The sequence below is a fragment of the Mastomys coucha genome, unplaced genomic scaffold, assembly GCF_008632895.1.
Source record: "Mastomys coucha isolate ucsf_1 unplaced genomic scaffold, UCSF_Mcou_1 pScaffold18, whole genome shotgun sequence".
NCBI lineage: Eukaryota > Metazoa > Chordata > Mammalia > Rodentia > Muridae > Mastomys > Mastomys coucha.
Window position 1 is genome coordinate 72,069,625 of NW_022196900.1, and position 20,044 is coordinate 72,089,668.

Below are 20,044 nucleotides of genomic sequence, written 5' to 3' on the forward strand. Positions count from 1 at the left end.
TTCCAACAGAGTCATGAAAAAGGTGAGAAGAAATAAAACATCTTTTAGTACGGCATGAAAAAAATAGAATCTGCTCTGTGAAGCTGCAAAGGTTACAAGCAGCAGGGACTGGTGGTATAAGCTACAGGTGGGTGCTGGTGCAATATGGAGGTCAGCAGTGTTAGGAGCATCTACAAGAATAGTAGGCTGCCTCAGGAGGTTGCTAAATGTCTTCAGCAAAGTCCAGACTACTACGTGAGAAGATTGATGGAAAGGGGATTCCAAATGCAGGGAGTTGAGAATCCAACCCAAAGTCAGAGCTGAGAAAAAACAAAGGTGTACATTTGATAGGATATGATGAGCCTGATGGGAAGCAGGACTTTCTATTGCACAGAGGCCAGGCTGCAGATAGAGACTGAAAGGCACCGTGCAAAGGACAAAGGTTGGGTACAGACCCATCAGACTCCACACCCTGGAGTAAGTAAAGGCCAAGCACGAAAACAGCTAGGCAGTATGCCAGTGGACACTATGGAAACCACAGAACGCCATGCCTAATGTGTGCAGCATGGTAAGGATAGCGCTTGCTGGACTTTGCCACTCACTCGACTAATCAATAGAGCAACTCTAGGCAAGGGCCATCGTGTCCAATTCAATCAGCGGGCCTGGGTTCTGCTCTGATGCAGACCCTCAGTAGCATTTCCCAGCCACAAGGTAACCATACACGCTCTTCCTGACATTTTAAAGATCAAAGTATTTTCCCTAGTACAGGAGATACTTTAAGGCTACCTCTCTTTCTCCTTCTCCTTCTCCTCCTCCTACTGCTGCATCTACGTCTTCACATTAGTAATGATGATCCTAAAGCCATAGCACATCTCTTTACTGCACACAAAGTACAAGTCATCATCCTACTCCATCCCCACAATAAACCCACAAGCCATCCATCCCTACTGTTGTGACTTCACAGCTAAGGAAGTTAAGTGTGGAGAGGTTCAGCTACCAGGTTGTGATGCCCTTCCTAGTCAACAGGATGTTCTTTAAAAACAAACATACCTATAAACTTTGGTCGCTACATGCATGTACAAAAATACTTATTCTTATAAATGAACAAATGTATATATTTATTTAGCCATCTAAAGGTATAGATGTATTTGCAAATAGTAAGGGACAAAACTGAAGAGCCCTCAGCTCTCCTAAGATGAAACACCAAACCCACACCCAGCCCACTTAGGCTTCTCTCTGTCTCACTTGCCTGAGTTTCCACTCATGCTCTGCTGGGCCTTTACTTCTTAAAAAAAAAAAAAGCAAAAACCACTTTTTTGAGAGCTTCATCTATTTGGTTCTCTTCTATTATGGTTATACTCCACAAATGTGTTTCTTCTGCACCACCCTGACAGGTCCTGGAAACTCCCTTTCCCAGAAGAGTCAGGAAGGCTGTACTCAGCTCTGGACACTGCTAAGCCTCATGTTGTTTCAGTGGTATTTCTCACTGTGGAAATCTGTTGTGCTGGCTGAGTCCTCTGTGGCTCCCCCAGAGTGTTCCCTAGGAAGAAGGGAGGTGGCTTGGAAGAATTGCGCATTCAGCCTGTGGGTCTGGGCTTGGGGTAAGATCAAGAGTAAGGCTCAGTCTGTGTCAGTGTCAGGGCTGGGGTTCAGCAGGGGTATAGGTGAAAGCTCAGACCCCCTTCTGTGAGGAACAGAGATAGTTACTGCAGAGCATCCTTATCCACCCACCTGACCACTGCACAATACCTAGGTCTGATGCCTTCCCTCCTCACAAGACTCAGCCACGTGTCGTCACTGGAGATTACCTCCCTCCTTTCTCTAGAACCTCTCTCCAGTCTGTCCAGTGATACCACTTCCAAGACCAGTGGTTGTAAAGGCTTTTCCCTTTGAACTATAGCTTTCATTAGCCTAAAGCTCAGGCAATTGGAGTCTGTCCATTGGCCCAAGTTCTTCAGCCACTCAAACTTGACTCTGACACAAATCTGGAGAGATTTCTCACAGTGGTTCCTTCTACATCTTTGCCTTTCCATTTATTCTCACATCATTTCACTTGAGTTTTCATCTCTAAAACCCATTAAAATGTCTCCTGTTAACTTTCAGCATCAAATATAATGATAATTCCTGTGAATGCAGGTACCATGTCTCCTCCTCCTCCTTCTTTCTTCTCCTTTCTCCTCCTTCTTTTCTTCTTCCTCCTCATCATTATCATCATCTCTGTTTCACTCCGTCTCTATGCCTGTCTCTGTCTCTTTCTACCTCTCTCTCGGAGACAGAACAGATCTTGCTGTGCAATATTGACATGGATTGTCTAGTACTCACTATGTAGCTCAGACTGGCCTTAAATTTGCAGCAGTCTTCCTGCCTTAGCCTTTTGAGTGCTGAGAAGGCAGGTATGGACCACAAACCACCCAGCTCATCTAACTTTCTTTCTCTTTTTAATTTTAAGTTTTATCTGTATGGATGTTTTACCTTGTACATCTGTCTGTGCAAATGGTGCATGCAGTGCCCAGGGAGGCCAGAAGAGGGTGTCAGATCCTCTATCTCTTTTAGTGGATGTTTCTCTTCCAAATTTGAAATGAATGTACTCCCTGGGCTTAGACCTACAGTGCTTTCAGCCTGTCTGTCCCCCTGTCCATCTGTCTGTCTGTCTGTCCGTCCATCCATCCATCCATCTATATCTATCTATCTACCATCACCATCATCTCTAATGGGTCTAATGTTACATCTCACCTCTGTGCAATGAGCCCTAAATATTTTCACAGCCCTGCACACTCTCCCAAGCAGTAAGGTATTTCTAAGCTGCTTTCCACAACCTCTGCTTGGTGGGCAGCTCATGATTAACATGACCTCAAACTGGACTATGGGTGCCTTCTCACAAGATTCTGTTCTTTCCTCAACCTGTCTAAATTAATAATGAAGCTGCTCAGAATAAAAGCATCTAAAACCATCGGTCCTAGCTTTGCTGCCTCTGCTTATCATCTCCTTTACAAAATGCTAGCTGCTGGTTCTAGCACTGTGGACCAGACCAGACCTCTTCCCTTTCTTCCAGTCCCACTGCAGCAATGTGGGTAAGACTCTACATTCCCGACGACCTGCTCCCGACTCTGATCCTACCTGGGCTCTTGGATCCTTCTCCTGCCACCTCAGCATCCTTCACACTGGGTTCTGAATGGACTTCCAAAATGCAAAGCAGGCCATAATCTTCTTTAAAAACCTCCGTACCTCCTATGTGAACACAGAATTCAGGTTTCATACCTCACGTCACAGTCATTCTTCACGTGGTCCCTCTCTCTGCTACATTTCTAAGAACTCTCTCCCTTATAACCATATATCTGAGTCCCTTGACTTTCCTTTTTCCTGAACACACCATGATGCCTCCCGTACTACAGGGCCTTTGCTAAAGTTGTTCCCGCGGCTGGTCAACTTCATGTACCCTTCCCTCATGTCTTCTTCTGCCAGAACCTCATCATCATCCATAGCACAGTGTCTGTCACTCACACTGTCTCCACTTTTACGTCATTACCTGTTTATTATTTTCCTTCTGTGAAGAGAATTGGGTGTGAGCAAGCATTCTCACTGTTTCACTTGTCGAACCCTATGTGCTTGTATGTGGCCTTCATGAACAACTGGGTGTTGTGCGCTCTCCATAGAGAGCACCTTTCCTATTATGTCCTAGGCACTGAAGCTACAGACATGTAAACATGAGTTCAAGTTCACATGGGCTAGATCTAGAACTTCAGGTCTTTTTCACATACCCCTCTGTGCCACTACTCATTAGGTTTGTAGGTTTGGGCAAGCTTACTCCCAGACTCCAATTTTCTTATCTAAAGGATGAGGATAATGATAGTATAGGGTGAGAATAATGGTAGCAGGTCCCTCATGGACTTATTATGAACAGGCAAGAGTTACTAGATTAAAATAGTGATCGGAAGTATTTACCACACAGCAAATGCCTAATTGATGTTAAGAATGGCTATAGTATCACACAGCTACCCTATAAGGCAGGATTTCTCAGTACCAACAGGACTGGAATTTGTAGTGCTATATTTCTAAGTGAGGTTATGTAAGGTTAAGGTTAAGTAAGATGTTTAGCATCATCCTGGTCCCAGCCACAAGATGCCAGCAGCACCTTCCCAGTTATGACAACTAAATATATCTTTACTTGTCAAAAGTCCTTCAAGCAGAAAGGTTAACAGCACTACTGAGCAAGTGGGGTACCATTGCCTGCTGGTATATATATACCAAACTGGAAGTCTATAGAGAGTCTGGATAATTTGCCCAAGACCAAAGGGGATGAGGGTGAGGTCAGGCTTCAGTCCACTCTTCTCACCCTGGGGCATGCCCTTTGCTCTTCCCCCACCCTCTCTGTACTTGTGGCCCAAGCCTCCCCCGCCCCCTCCCTGTGGCCCAATCCCCCCCCCCACCTCACCCTGGCAGTCTAGCACATTTGCAGATCCGTGCTAATTACACAGCAACGTAAAACTTTATATGTGGTTTGTTATTTTATATCCAGGAACATGGTCCACAGCCTTCATTACATAAAGCAGCTGTGTGTATATTTGGGGTCTAAGTGCCATTTAGTGGTCAGCTTGATGGTGTATTTTGTTTCAAGCATCACATTTCCTTTTTCCCTTTCCATCCTTCAGTAGGGTCCTAAATAGAGGAATGGAGCCTCATACAGCTTGGGCTAGAGTGACAGGCAAGTCCTAAATGACAATTACCCTCTATCCTAATTAGATCAGAAGGCAGACAGAGCCCAGAGCTGCCATCTGTGGTGTGGATGTGCTCCCTAGTGTCCGTGTGTGCACAAGTGTGTTCACAAGCCACATTGTCATCTGCCCTGCTACCCACACACTCCCCCTGTTTGTGTCTTGGAGGGGATGAATGGTTTAGCAGAGGTTTATACAGATGACTTTCTAACCATCAGCTGCATGGCTTGAGTATGTCACTGCTCCCCTCTGAGACTTGTCCCTATCTTTAAAATGAGGACAAACAAATGCAGCTGGGGAAATGGCACAGATAGTAAAGTATTTACTACACAAGCAGGAAGACCTGAGTTTAGATCCCTATCATGCACATCAAAGCTGACATACACCTTTAATCCAGACACTGGGGAGGTAGAGACAGGAGGATCCCTGTGGCTTGCTGGCCAGCTCAGTGATCTACTCTTTTAACACCACTGCTTGGTCCCTAGCCAGAACACTCTCTCCTTGCTCCTCCTCCATCTTATTGCTTTCACCATTGTTCTTACCTAGAGTGAAAATAAAACAGGTTCCTTCCATTGAACCTGTTTTCTCTTTATAGACCAGCTCAAATCATGTGCTCTCCAGAAAAGTGCCCTGGAACCCCTGGCTCTCCCTGTGCCCGGATTGTAATGATAGTGCATCCCCCAGTCTTTATATGTCCTTGTCCTGGTGCATAAAATGCCTAATCATTATGTTTCTTCTTTATTTTAAATTCTTTTTTCTTCATCCTGAAATACTTACTGAACAGATCGTAAATGTTCAAAGAAATGATTTAAAAACATATAGACACTATATGTTGACATAATAATAATGATGACATAATAATCATAGCAGTTAAACTCAGAAGCACACACACACACACACACACACACACACTGCTATGTGAACTACACATTATTAGATCTGCAGAACTTACCTTGCAACTGAAACTTTGTCCTTTTGACCAATCCTTGCACTTATTACTAGAAATGTTAAATTAATACAGCAAGTTATTTAAAAAAAAAAAAGCCTGGAGGTTTGCTTGTTTGTTTGTTTTTATAACAATATAGCAAATCACACTTTGGAATGTGTAGTCCAAACAGATGAAATCAGCTTCTCAAAAAGATCTCAACCCTGCAGTACATTACAACAGCAGTCACTGAAATCTCCTTCAATGCAACACCTATACGTGTTTCTTGTTCAAAAGTCACAAGTAGCTAGAGGAGGGCAACTCGGTTATACCACTGAACATATGGAGACAGTGCTTGAGAGCTAAGCCATTGCTATCCCTGAGGGCTACTCACAGGCAGCTACCTTTACACACCTCCCCCTGGAGCCTGCACTGTCAGCCACCCTCTAGGATAGCCACAGTGTTTGCAGAGCAGAGCATGCTAAGATTGTCTCCTCTGATGGGCAGGGTAAAACACTTTCTGACTTCCTGCATAGTCTTTTTGGCACCCATGGATTCTGACCATGTCTACTTCTAATCTTCCTTGATCATCCTACTGCTTCAGCTTCCAAGTGCAGAGGTTACAGGAGGTGTGAATTCATGAGGTTTTGTTTTGTTTTGTTTTGTTTTGTTTTGTTTTTGAGCAGGCTCTCCTGAATTCATCATGTGGGATGATCTTGAATCCCTGATTCTCGTCTGTCCACCTTGAAAATGCTAAGATTGCACATACCCTGTTTCCTGTTCACCCCTTAAAGATATTTTTTTTTCACAGACTTGATCTTAAGGGAATCTCATGGGCACCAGTGATTGGGCTCAGTTAACCTAAGAAACAATCACAAAAAGAGGATACGGAATCAAGAGAGAGAGTTCTTACCCCAACCTCACCTTGTTGGCAAAGATCTTTGCTGATCTGATGTTCTATTTGTTTCCCCCAAGCTCCATTGGTTTGTATCTCTGTCCTCTCTACTGGGTGGCAAGCTCCCTGAGGGCTAAATCTGGGGCTGATTGCTCTGTAGCCAAGATTTCCCTGTTGAACTGAAGAGATGTAGGGCTAGTTTTAATGAATGCCATTCTGCTTAGTAACTCTGATCGCTTCCTACACTTGTTTTTCTACTTCAGTGATGGAGTGCCCTTTGCCCAGTCATCTCAGGGTCTGCATTTTTTTTTCAGGTGCTCTCTCTCACTCCAGACTGGTTTCAAAACTGCCTGTCTCTGCCTGATTCTTCAGCCCTCTTCCTTTCTCCCAAATCCCAGATGCAACCCTGTTCTTCATTCATCAAGGATTAGCTTCCAAGCAAGGCTGAGGTTAGAGAACACCGAGTTTGGGGTCAGGGCATACATGCTGGCTCTAGGAGCTTGAAGTCAGAATATTGGGATAGCCACTTCCTTTGAGCCAAAGGCTAAGTCCCTCATCTCTCACCCTGGAAGGGACACCCATCAACCAAGCAGGGCTCCCGAGGCCAACTTTGTTGGTTTAGTTACGCTACAAGGCTTCTGCTCCTGCCCCTGCTGTTACAGCCTACAGATTCCTGGTACCAATCTGATTGAACAACTTAATTAAGATGCAATAAAAGAAAAGTGGTCCGGATGTGCCCCTGAGGCAGAGCAGTCTAGAGTCTGCAGCCACTGCCTCCTCTTGAGCCTGGAGCCCTTTCTCACCCTGCCTAAATGCCCCCAAACTGGCCATGGCCCTAAAGAAAGAGCTTTAGTGTTTGGTACAGAGGCCCTTAAAGGTTAATCACTTCACCGGCATAAACAAGCTGTAGATCCCATCAGTTCATTATCATGTCCATAGAGGATGTCCAAGTGCCCTCATCTCTAGGGTTTAGGACTTAGCACAAAACAGGGTTTATCTCACAGGACCAAATGGGAAAGGGGGAAATGCCTTAAAGGAAATGCCTTAAAACACCACACTGAAACTGAGCTGGAGTGATGGCTCCATGGCTAAGATGGCATACTCCTCTCTTGCAGAGGACTTGAGTTCACATCAGCTCTAGCACCCACATCACCTGAAACTCCAGCTCCAGGGAATGCAACACCGTCTCATGGCCTTCATGGGAATCTACACACACGGGGCAGACACACAGATACTCACTCATAAATAAAAACAAATTCTTTAAAATCCCATTGAAACCCATAGTCTTGTTTATTGTTTTGGGTAGTGGCTTCAGGAAACACAATTCACATACCATGCACCTACTTAAAGTGTTTTTTTTTTCTTTTAGTTTGTTAAAAGTTAGGTAACCATCACTTTTTGATATGTTTTTTACTACTCCTCTCAAACCCCAACCTTTCTTTGGTACGGTCCCTCCATCACCTTATCTAGCCTTATTCTGGGTGATCACTCTCCTGCTTTCTGCCTCTGTACACATGCTCACTTCAGTGCTTTCTGAAGTCAAGTAATATTTTATCTTGAATATGACTCTTTTTAAAAAAAATGTACGTCTTTCAAGTGTATAGCCTGATGCCTGGACACGCCATGGTTGGCTCTCCACTCACTCACTGGCCAGCTGATGGACAGTTAGTTGGGTTGTTTCTACACTCTGGCTATTGTGAAGAACACCTTAATGCATAGAGATTTGTATTGATATATGTTTTCAGTTCCCTTGGATTGACACATTTATTTGCTCTCATGTCTCATTAACAGCACCAGTGCCTAAGGCCTTATCACACACATCGAGTCGCTGAAAAACAGTGAAGCCCTCCAGGAAGAGGGCTGGAGAAAGACAGACTCCAAGAGGCTGTGGTCTGTGCTTGCTGACTCCCCTACATGATGCGGTAGAGGAGGAAGTTAGTTACAGCAGTTACCTCTAACAATAAACTGCCAAAACCTTTATCATTTTAGGGGGAAAGACATGATCCGAGAGAACTTTTATTTGAAGTGCAGGGGGAAGATATGAAGAACCCCTAACTCATAGTCACACATAACATCACTTTAAGTTTGATCTGGTCAGTTTTACATTCCCTATCTGCCATCTTCTAATTCCCCAGTGAAGACCATGTTCCTACACCTTGGTGGAGGCAGACTCGCACTCTCTAACCAACTCACTCTGTTCTGTTCCAAGCAGATGGGTGACTTTGTGGGGGGAGGGGCTGAGTCGGGGCAGTATCTCTCAAGAACTTCTCTTTCTTTCTTTGTCACAGCTGCAGATCTCAGAGCTCTCTGTGTGTGAGAGACAGAGCTATTACATTATGCCCTGGTGCCCTGTTTTCTGGGCACTCTGGTTTGCATAGCACCTGTCACCAAGTAGGTATGTGGATAAGAGGCTAGCAGTTTGAACTGTAGGCAATTGCCAACATCCATTTATTTATTTGGAAAAAAATGTGGAAATTTCACAGCCGCCTCTGGTTCTTACATCCTTCGCTTTTAGTCCCGTGCTTAGTTGCTCACATTCTAGGCTCAGAGAGGCAAGTTGTTCTGCTTCACTCAAACTTTGAGCCTTCCTTTCTCTAGTGGCTCCATGTGCAACCAAGGCAGGAGTGGAGAGAGGGAAGGAGAGCCCTTAGCTGGGAGCCAAGGGGCCTTGGCTCCCACTGGCCACTCTGCCTCTACTTTGTTCCCACAATCACATGCCCTGTAAGTAGAGATATGCCCTAGTCACTTGCAACTTTGAATCTTGGAGTAACTTCCCATGACTGTATACATACAAAGGCGTGCTCTCAGGCCTGGCATGAAGATGCAGGTTCCGGCCACCTGCTTTCTGTAGGCAGTCCCTTGAAGGCCCTTCTCTCTCACTTTTACACCTTGGCACTGGGTGGTCCATCTGCTTCACTCTCTTCTATTAGCTACAGCTGATTTAAAGATCTTAAAGATCACCTCCTAGGGCTCTGCCCTGATTCCAGGAGCCCTCTGATATACCTCAAAGTGCCTACCCATTTCCTGTCCTGCTGACTGCTTATGCTCGCCAAGCCTCACAGACGTGCTCTGAGAAACTGGCCATGTCCCCAAATTTGTCTCAGCCTGACCATTGGATTTCCACCTCTTAGCCTTCCTTAGGAGCCCTTCCTTTGCAGGCCTTGTCTTGGTCTTCTGTTATGATTGTGTTTTAATTGTCTATTTGCATATCTCATCTTGCCTGTCAGTTATATACTTCTGATAATACCACACAATTTACCTTTAACCTCCAATACCAGGATAGAGTACTTAGCAAATCTTATTTAACAACAGCGGGCTGTGTCTCTGTGTGTTTGTGTGTGTGCACCCAGAGAAACAGGAGAATGACTGGCTGAATGGAGCTTCCAGGGAATTCTGATGGTAATTATTTTATGTTCTTTAGATATGTTTTACCTTAATGTAGTGACTATTTGCAGAGTGCCTTGGAACACATATGCCAGTGTTAGGCACAGCAGCGTGACAAAACATTGTAAGTAAATACCACGTTCCCTGGATCTCCAGCGACCATCTCATTCTCCAATATACCTCGAAACGCCTACCCAAATCCTGTCCTTCGCAGATGTGCTCTGAGAAACTGGCCCCGTGTCCCCAAATTTGTCTCCGCCTGACCATTGAACTTCCACCTTAGCCCGAGGTCCACTGAGCCAGACGCCCTCTGGCGGTGGCGCACTGGAGCTACTTCCCGGCTCAGAGCTGGAGAGAGGAAAGGAGAGGGAGGAGGGAGGAGGCGCAGGCAGGGGAGGAGAGGAAAAAGTTGCGCTGGGAAGTTTGGAAAGTTGGGAAGTGGCTGCTGCGGGCTTCGCCTCCCTCCGCGCGCGTGCGAGGGAACGAGCGAGAGAGCGAGCGCGGAGCCAGCGAGCGCCTGCCATGCCCGGCAGACCCCGCCTCGCCGCGTCCGGGCGCCGAGCTCGCTCCGACTCCCTGCGGCCCGGCCCGGCCCGGCCCGCCGCGGCCCCGGCCCCCCGCCCCCCGCTCCGGGTCCTCCCCTCCCCCGCCCGGCGGCCCCAGCCCCCCGCCCGGCCCGGCTCCGCGCCGCTCTCCCGCCCTCCTCTCTCCCTCCCTCCCGGCCGCGGAGCAGCATGGCGGAGCCCGGGCAGCGGCCGCGCGGCCGCCCGCCGCCCCTCTGAGCCGGGCTCGGGGGCAGCCCGGCACCTCAGAGCGGACCCCCGCCCCGCCGCGCCCTCTGCCGCACTTGTCCCACTGCGCGCCCCCTGGAGCGCCGCGCACCCCTGGGACCCTTGTGCGCCCCGGGTGCCCAGCATAACCCGAGTTCCCCCGCTCACCCTGGAATCTCAGGACTGCCCCAGGAGCCCCGCGTACCCCTGGACCCTGACGCGGCTCTGGGACCCCCACGCGCTCTAGGACCCCTGCGCGCTCGCAGAATTCCGGGGCTCGGCCAACCCGGCTGCGCGCCCTGGTGAGGGGCCCCGCCCCAGAGGATCCCCCTCTTCCAACAGACGGAGCCCCGCCCCAGAGGGACCCCCAGGTCCTACAGGGACATCCAGCCACGCCCCAGCGGGCTCCCAGCATCTCGCGCCTGGAGCCCTGTGCTCCAGAAGATCCTCGGTGCCCAGCTGGGGGCTCCCCGCCCTGCTGAGGGGGCGCTGCCCAAGAGGGTCCCCCGCGTCCCGCGGGCCCCGGCAGGATGCACGCCGCCCTGGCGGGGCCGCTGCTAGCCGCCCTCCTTGCCACCGCCCGCGCCCGCCCGCAACCCCCCGACGGAGGACAGTGCCGGCCGCCTGGATCGGTGAGCGAGCGCCAGCCCCGCCACTCTCCCGCCTGCCTGGACACTCCAGCCTGAGGGGCCAGGGTTTGGGACCAGCCTTCTCCATTCAGCCCACTCGCTCCACCTCCGCCCTCTGGGCACATCCCGGGCTCCCTTCCCTAGCATCTGTCCTCCCGAGCTCTAAGTCTGAGACCAGCCCAGCCCAGATGGTTCCTTCTCCACTCGCGGACAGTTTCCTCTAGACTTTTGGTCTTGGTTGGACGGATCCCCTCTCTGTGCGCGCTTCTGACTCTTCTGTCTTTTATCCTACCTTTATCCTTTGGTCTCTTTCTGCCTTCTTCTGACCTCATCTTCCTAGCACCTAGTGCCCTCTTCTACACCCTGACTTGCAACCCTTGTGCTGCTTCATTCACACAGCACCGCAGGCCAGGTTTCCCTCCATCCCCTTTCCCCTTTTTCTGTCCTAAGGCTGGATCCCCCAACCCTGGTGCTCATTCTCACTCCTCTCCCTCTCTACCCCAGACCCTACCCATCACCTATTGTCCCAAAAGCTCCTGTTTCCTGAAAGGGGTAAGAGACCAGAGGAGAGAAACGGAAATGACAGGATGAACTCGCTTGTCTAATATTTTCCTGAAGGAGATCAAGTAATTATTTAATTATTGCTTCTCCCAACTTTCCTCTCCAAACCGGGAATCTCTTGATTTTTTTTTTCCCTGCAATGTCCTTCTCTTCAAATATAGATTAATACATTAGCGGTCATCCTGAACTGGAGGCCAGGAGACCAGAACATTGTTTCAGGATCTTCCTGTGCTCCCCTATTAGCAGGGCATAAAGGTTGGCCTTGGGCAAGGTGCACAACTAGCAGTCTGTCTTGTGCAAGAACCCAGCTGGATAGCTGGTAGGCACTGTCTATTGTGCTTTCAGATTTACAAGGTTTGTTGGTAAAGTATGGTTCTGTTCCCACCACCCACAATAAATAGTTTTTATTTGTGCCAGAATCAGGTAGGGATATGTTATGAGTTGCCTACTCAAGGCACACAACCCTCGTGTGTGCCTAGGTCACAAAGATAGACTTGAAAATAGAGAGCCAGGTACACCTTTCTGGTGGGGAAGTTTAGGAAGCACCCTGAATATGTACATTTCCTGGGGTTAATTCTATGAAATCCTCTCCTCCCAAACCAGCAACTGAGACTTGCTTTGGCTTTGCAAGATCCTAAAACACTTTCTCACCTATGGTCTCTGCGAGTGGAGCAAAGTAGCTAACACCCGTGACCTGCCCTCCAAGAAGAAAGCCTTACCCACCCGATGAATGGGAAGGAGCTGCTCAAATAGGTGTGCTATTTTTAATAGGTGTTCTGCTCTCAGAGTGCTCTTGGCATGTGTCTTCTAATGGCTGTATTTAAAAGTTATATGACTTCCTCTTTTCTTGCCAGAGCAGGACTCTTGGTCCCCCCTCGCCCCACCCTCCACATGAAACACCCTGGTGAAGGTTTGGCTTGGCCAAGCATGAATGTTCTCAGGTGGTGTGGCGGCCCTTGGCTTTCACAGTGAAAGCTAGTCATAAAGAGAGCCTCCTCTCGTTGCCCACTTCCTCTGTGCCTGGCACCCCTCTGAGGGCTTCAGATATGTTATGTTCTGTTTTTCACTTCTACCAGTCACTCCCATTCTCACCCCCCCCCCATTTTGCAGAAGAGGAAACTGAGTCTGTGGGAAGTAGAATGATGTGCTGCAAATTATTCAACTAAGAAAGGACAGAGATAGCATTTGAATGTGGAACTTTTAGCTGGGAAAGCCCTTGCCAAGGGCCTCTACCTTCTGGCTCCATTTACCCCTGCCATCTCTCGGTGCCAACCCTGGCTCTACTCTGCTGCCTTTGGCCTCACTGATCTGCCTCTCCTCTTCTCTCTCCTTGTAGCAGAGGGACCTGAACTCCTTCCTGTGGACTATTCGGCGCCATCCTCCAGCCTACTTGTTTGGCACCATCCATGTTCCCTATACCCGAGTCTGGGACTTCATCCCTGATAATTCCAAAGCAGCCTTCCAGGCCAGCACTCGCGTCTACTTTGAGCTGGATCTGACAGATCCCTATACCATCTCAGCCCTGGCCAGTTGCCAGCTGCTGCCCCATGGGGAGAACCTGCAGGATGTGCTGCCAAGGGAGCTCTACTGGCGCCTGAAGCGCCACCTGGACTATGTGAAGCTGATGATGCCCTCGTGGATGACACCAGCACAGCGAGGCAAGGGGCTGTATGCTGACTATCTGTTCAATGCCATTGCTGGTAACTGGGAGCGCAAGAGGCCCGTGTGGGTGATGCTCATGGTGAACTCCCTCACAGAGACAGATGTGCGCTCCCGGGGTGTGCCTGTGCTGGACCTCTACCTGGCCCAACAGGCCGAGAAGATGAAGAAGAGCACTGGGGCTGTGGAGCGGGTTGAGGAGCAGTGTCACCCCCTCAATGGGCTCAACTTCTCCCAGGTAGGAACCCACTTGCCAGCCTAGCTAGCTGTCCCCAGTGTCTTGGTCCTAGTCTCTGATCTTTGTCACGCTCCAGCAGACAACCAGAGCCAGGTCCCATCCTCCCTGCCCCCTACCCCAAGCAAAAGCATCTCTCTGGTCCTGAACAGCATTGGGCTGCTCTGTTGGGGTCAGGGGAAACTACTACGTGCCAGAGTTTGGGTGTTTCTTCCCATTTCAGTGGTTCCCTGTTGGGGGATATCCACTCTCCACCTGCTGTGCTTGCCTGAGCAGAAAGAATTTCCCTGGGAGCATCAGAGTGATTCAAAACAGAAGGAGGGAGTTGCCCATTTGCAGCAGTCTTCCCCAGGCTCTGGGGGGCTTCGGAGCACAAGGCTGTCCGGAGGCTGCTTGGATACACACCTGTGGGTGTGCTTATAGAAACAGGACAGAGGTGGGAGGCGTGGTGCCTAGGCTGTGCTGTCAGAGAAGGTTTTGTGGAATTGGCCTCCTGCTTTGCTGATTAAGTTCTGCATGGTTCCCTGGGCCTTTGCTAAGCTCTGTGACTCGGGGGTGGGGGGGGTTGGCTGCCTCCCTAAGACTGGGGGAAACTCCAGTCAGCAAGGAGAGTTTGTGGGTAACAATTTCAGAGAAATATGTTTGCTGAAGTTTGGCAGTTCTGATTTCTGAACCTAGGGAGTAAGGGAGAAAGGAGGGGCTTAAGAGGTTTAAAGTCTCTGGCTGTCAGAGACCTGATTCAGCAAAATGTCATTAAAAGCCTGTCTCCATGGGCAGAGGTCATTCGAAACTCACTAGTCCCAAACTCAACTCTGAGGTCCTGGGAACAATAAGTTCACATCTGTGCCTAGAGAACAGAGCTGTCAACCCACGATGGGAGCTCCTGGACTTGTGACTCCTATAAGGAGGCCCCAGTACAGGGTCTGGGTTGATGCTCTAAGGGAAGTGTGGTCTCGTGACATGTGCGCTCATCATTAAGGAGATAGACTCATAAAAAGACTGGACCCCAGACTCTATCCCTGGAATCAGACCCAATTGCTCCAGAGATGTTGCAAGTGTGTCACCAGGGAACTGCTGTTGAAGCTGATCCCCCTTCCGAGATCTCTGGCCTTTGTTTTTCCAGGGGAAATGCAATATTGTCCCCAGGGAGGTAAGAAGCCAGATTGATTTGCCGGCCAAATGAAAGGCTGGTTTGTGAGTTCTCCTGCTGGCTCTCCCATAATTGTGGAGTCCTTACCCAGAGGGCCCGGTGGCAGGAATATTGGGGCAGTTAGTCACGCCCCGCAGGGTTCTGACTATGCCTGCCTCCATCTCCACAGGGAAAATCCTGTGTATTCTCTGCCCCAGCGCCGAGCCCTCTGAACAGAGCGGCACTTTGCTTCTGAAGTGACTTTCCGCTTGCCAGCCTCGTGAGCTGATATTATCTGTGGCAGAGGGGCCCCAGCATTCACCGCCCATCTCATTTTGGAGGCAGTTTTGTGGGAGGCCTCTCTGCCCATAGCGTAGTCCCCCATAGATATATCTATTTTAGGTTTGAGAGGTGAGGGATCCACTACCGCTCTCTTTGTACCAATCACGGGGGTGGGGGGTAGGGGGAACCTGACAAGGGCTAAAGGAACCATTGGAGCTCTCTGGCTAAACAGTCCCTGGCTTTAATCTGTCTCTCTTAAAACAACAAGACTATCTTTCTCCGGGAGTCTGGAAACGCTGCTGTTCAACCAAATGACGGCTCTGGTGGGTTAAAAACATTTGCTGCGAAGTGTGTGAGCTTATGTTTTAGGAAAAGTTACTGAGAGCCGTTCGTCGACCAGCAAGGAGCCTGCTGACAGTCTCCAAAGCCTATGTTTGAAGATCAAACAGACTCCAGTTTCTGTTGCAAAAACACTCCCACCCCACCACCAGCCTGGGCCCGCTCTTCAAATTGTTCTTGGGTCCAGCTTCTTGAAAGGGCTGTACCAAACAAGTCTCAGGCAAAAGAAAGCAGGAGTCCACTCCTTTCCTAATCTGCACACCCTTCACCACCTGCCCGAGAGCCTGACGGCACCAATTTGTCCTCATATCATCTTGGAGGGAGGTGATGAAACCCCTCCTTCATCCTCTTGGGCAGCCATGGGCGAACTGGGAAGAGTGGGAATCCAGAACCTGGACAGATGGGGTCAGTAGGGATCTCCAACCTGGAAGTCAGAAATGCAACTGCCTTCTCAGTCAAATTGTATGCATGCACGCACAGTTTGATAGGAACATCTGTGATGCGTTATTGGGCTGAAATATCTGTTATGTGCATCAGATTTTTATTTTTTCTTTTCCTCGAAGCATTACTGTTATTGCAAAATCAGGGGTGGGCAGTGAGCAAGGAAGATGAGGAAAGTGCTTAAAAGACAGCTTTCATGCTAAAGCCTGAGATTTCAGTTTTAATTTTATGTATTTTTTTTCTGGGTAGAAATATGCACTTTGCTTACTAAGTAGAGAACAAAGTTTAAATTGGGCTTACGGGGCAGGAGGATCCGGGAAGCTTGGGAAGCTGGAAGCTGCTCAGCTTGCAGGAAGAGCAAGCAGGTCTAGTGAGAGGTTTTGACCTTTGATTTCAAAAATAAACTCAGGGTGCTAGATTCAGTATCACTAAGATTTTACCATGTGACCTTGGGCAAGTCAGTTCCTCTCCTTGGGCTCAGTTCACCCTGCCTGTGAAATCAGACACCAGGATTAGGTCATCTTTCATGCCCCTTCCAGCCCTGACATTCCATAGGACCATTCTAATCAATTGCACGTGCCAGGCACCCAGCAGGAAGCTCCATATGCATTTCCATTTCATTGAATTCTCCTCGTAACCCTTTGGCTTTCTAAGGTGGGCACGGAGTATGGTTGAATGACTTGCCCAAGGCCACATGGCTAATAAGGAACAGAGCCAGTCTGTGAGTCTCTAAATGACTGAAGAACTTCCTATATGTGGTTTCTGTTCTTGGCAGGGAGTCTTAGTGGGCTCCAGGGCAGGGGAAAAAGAGAGCTACATGAGAAGTGGGCATGCCCTTCTTCCAGCAGCCATACCCACTGTTCAACCGTTGCTAGACAACATGAAGCTGGACTGCGTAAAGGGTGGGGAAGATCGCAGTCCCATACCTGCAATCCTCCAGGAGGCTGAGGCGGGAGATCACAAGTTCAAGCCTAACTGGGCTGCAGAGTGAGTTCATAAGCCAGGCAACTTAGTGAGACCCTATCTCAAAATGCAAAGTAAAAACACGGTTAGATACCTATAGCTCAGTGATAAGTACTTACTAGGCGTAAAGCACTCGGACACTAGACTCAATCTCTAGTACGACAGAACATGTGATGGTGGCAAGCCCCTGCTTTTGGAAGCCTGGGATGTTTAAGCCTTCAGGTCAGATTTTACGACAGTCTTAGCATCGAGAGATCCTTCTCAGCCTTGCTCACCTTTTCCAGGGACTGATGCTGGTTGCCACTACTCTTTCTGGGGCAGTGGTTCTCAACCCCTGGGTGGTGACCCCTTTGACAAACCTGTCCCTCCAAAAAGTTGTAAATAAGATTCATAAAAGCAAAATTATGGTTTCTAAGTAGCAACTAAAATGATTTTATGACTAGGGGGTCACCACAACATGAGGAACTGTATTACAGAGTCGGCATTAAGGAGGTTGAGAACCATGGTGGGACTCTCAGTCCTTCCTCTTCTGTCCATTCACACTATCATGGTGGAGGCACTTGATTGAGAACACCTTGAGTCAGGTGGTCTTTCTAGGATTGGTAAGAGAAGGATCACACTGCTCTGTCCACCGCTGGGTTCCACCATCATGCCCTGGTGCTATCTGGTGTCTGAGAGCCATGATTGGAGCCTGCTGAAAGTGCACAAAATATTTGTGAAATTCTTCAGTCTCTTCCTCAGTGAGTTAGAAATCACAGAATTCAATTGCTGAGGTCTGTCTCTGTGCTGGGTGCAACATTGGACCTCAAAGGATAGTAAGTCCAGTCCCCTGGAGTGTGCTAAAAGCTTTACTGTCATATCTACTGTAAAGACAATAAGCTGAGATTTGAAAAAGTTGGGTCATTGGCTTTGGTTACATGGACAGGACCAAGGGATCATTGCTAAAACCTATACTCTTTCTTCTACAAGGTGAATTGATTTTGTTTTGTTTTTCTTTATAGTTCATGATATTATCTGGTGAATATATATATGTATATATACATGTATGTATATGTATACATATATATTTATGCATCTATAGATGTGTGTGGCATATCATTATTGATAAAGTAAATATAAAATACAAAAAGAAAAAATAATTTTAAAGTACTAAATCTTTTTCCCTCTGGCTTAAAATTAAATCTTAACATATTCCAATATAGGAGTTCCCAAAGATGTTCTGGGTACCATCTCCCAGAAGTTTATCTCCAGCTTCCTACAAGACTACTGTGAAGGTAGCCCCTGAATTTAGGCTAAGACTGTACAGTTGAATACTGAATGGTCTTCAGAGTTTACATATAGACAGAGCTGCTGTATATGTGTCTGGTTCATCAACAGATAGAAAGTACATTCTAAATATTTTCACGATGAATGATGACTAATGGCCAGCAACTATGATATGCATGTTTTATCTCCTTCTATAACCCAGCATGAATGAGAAAAGGAATGCATGAAGGAAGGTTGCAAAAACCACAGCAACGGATCCCCTTCTGTAAACTTCAACAGCCTTGTTGGTTCCTGAAGGGACACAGAATAGCAAAATCATCAAGTGAGTTGTTCTGGTCCCTGGGTGACACTACAACAAAACATCTTATACTGAGTTATTTATAAACACTGTTCATGATTCTAGAGGCTTTGAGGTTGAAGATCAAGGTACCAGAAGATTCAGTATGGGATGAAGCCTTGTGCTTCATAGATGGAACTTCTGTAGTGACATAGATGTCTTTGTAGGGACAAGAGAGAGTGGTGGCTTTCCTCAGGCCTCTATTAGGTCAGTAATTTACAAGACTCTGCCATCATGACTCACTATCAGCCAGAGCCCTATCATCACTCCAGGGGTTAAGTGTAAGCATATGAATGTTTGAGAGACACAGACATTCAACACAAATAGCCTGGGGAGTTCTGATTCAAAGCAAGCACCCCATTTCCTCCTTGCCGATGATGTCAGACTAGTCACTTTCCCTCTATGAGCCTAAGTTCTCTCTCTCTCTCTCTCTCTCTCTCTCTCTCTCTCTCTCTCTCTCTCTCTCTCTCTCTCTCTCTCTCTCTCTCTCTCCCCCATCACTATATGAGCTAGGCAGTGCCAATTCTGTTCTGCCTTCTGTAATCCTCCTGTCTGGCTCCATAGCATAGAGGGTCTGAGCCAACCCACACCACAACTTTAAGCTTGAGTTATCCGTCTTTGGCAGGCTTATCCTTGGATGACCATGGCCAATGGTTACCTGTCAGAAAGCTGGTTGGTTCCTAGGAGTGGGTATGGGAGATCCTTCTGCAAGTCTGCAGAGGAGAGAGAGCCTCTTAACCTCTTGCAGGCTAGTCTGCTTGATCCCTGCCCAGGCTTGATCCTCTTCTTCATTAAGGCTCACCACTTTCTTCATTTTTTAACTCATTAACTAGAGCATCCGCAGTGCAGTGTAGAGCAGTGCAGAATCTGGGCCAGAGACCTGGAAATGAACGGCGTAGATTTTCACCTGCTGAGAACTCGTTACCTGAGAGTGCTCATTGCTTTTGTACCCTGAGAGGTGGGTGTTACTCGTCCTGCTTTATGGTAGAAACTCAGCCCCACAGTATCTGAGTATTGGTGGTTCCTATGTCCTGGCTCTTCCTCCTTCATAATGAGACCCTGCTCTTTCTTCTGCTCTCTGTCGCACGTCCAAAGCTTTCAGAACCAGTCACTAACTCCCAGATTCTCCAAGAATGCCTATTCCCGAGGGCTGGGGCTCTCTCTCTGAGCTTCTGTGGCAGGCAACCCTCCAGTCCACATTGCTGGGCCCCTCAGCTTGCCTTCCATGAGACCTGAGTGCTCACCTTTAGGTGGAGGAAATAAATGCGGACCATGGATGCTGGGCACTCAGGGTGGACCTCAGAGCACACTGTCTTGTCTCTGACATTCTTAGCTAGGCGGTAGATCCAGCACAGTCTGCTCTCTTATTGTAGCTCTAGAATCAGGCCTATCCTTCAGCCTACCACCCCCGCTGTGCCTCCCACTCATAGCCCTGTGACCAGGAGCTGTTCTGGAACTGTCACATGGGGAGGCTGTCTCTCTGTTAACACAGCTTCATAGGTACACATGGATTGCCTCTGGGTCCAAGTGGCAATTTG

The 20,044-nt window shown here is 48.3% G+C and overlaps 1 protein-coding gene across 2 annotated transcripts in view; it reads left to right on the forward strand.

Annotated features, from left to right (window-relative positions):
- Positions 1–10,545: 10,545 nt before the first annotated feature.
- Positions 10,546–20,044, forward strand: part of Trabd2b (TraB domain containing 2B) — a 207,193-nt gene continuing 197,694 nt past the window's right edge. For both annotated transcript variants that reach the window (XM_031378224.1, XM_031378225.1), the window contains exons 1-2: positions 10,546–11,297; positions 13,192–13,752. In XM_031378224.1, the coding sequence (XP_031234084.1) occupies positions 11,196–11,297; positions 13,192–13,752 (663 nt within the window). In that variant the 5' untranslated portion in view covers positions 10,546–11,195. The remainder of the gene's footprint in view (positions 11,298–13,191; positions 13,753–20,044) is intronic.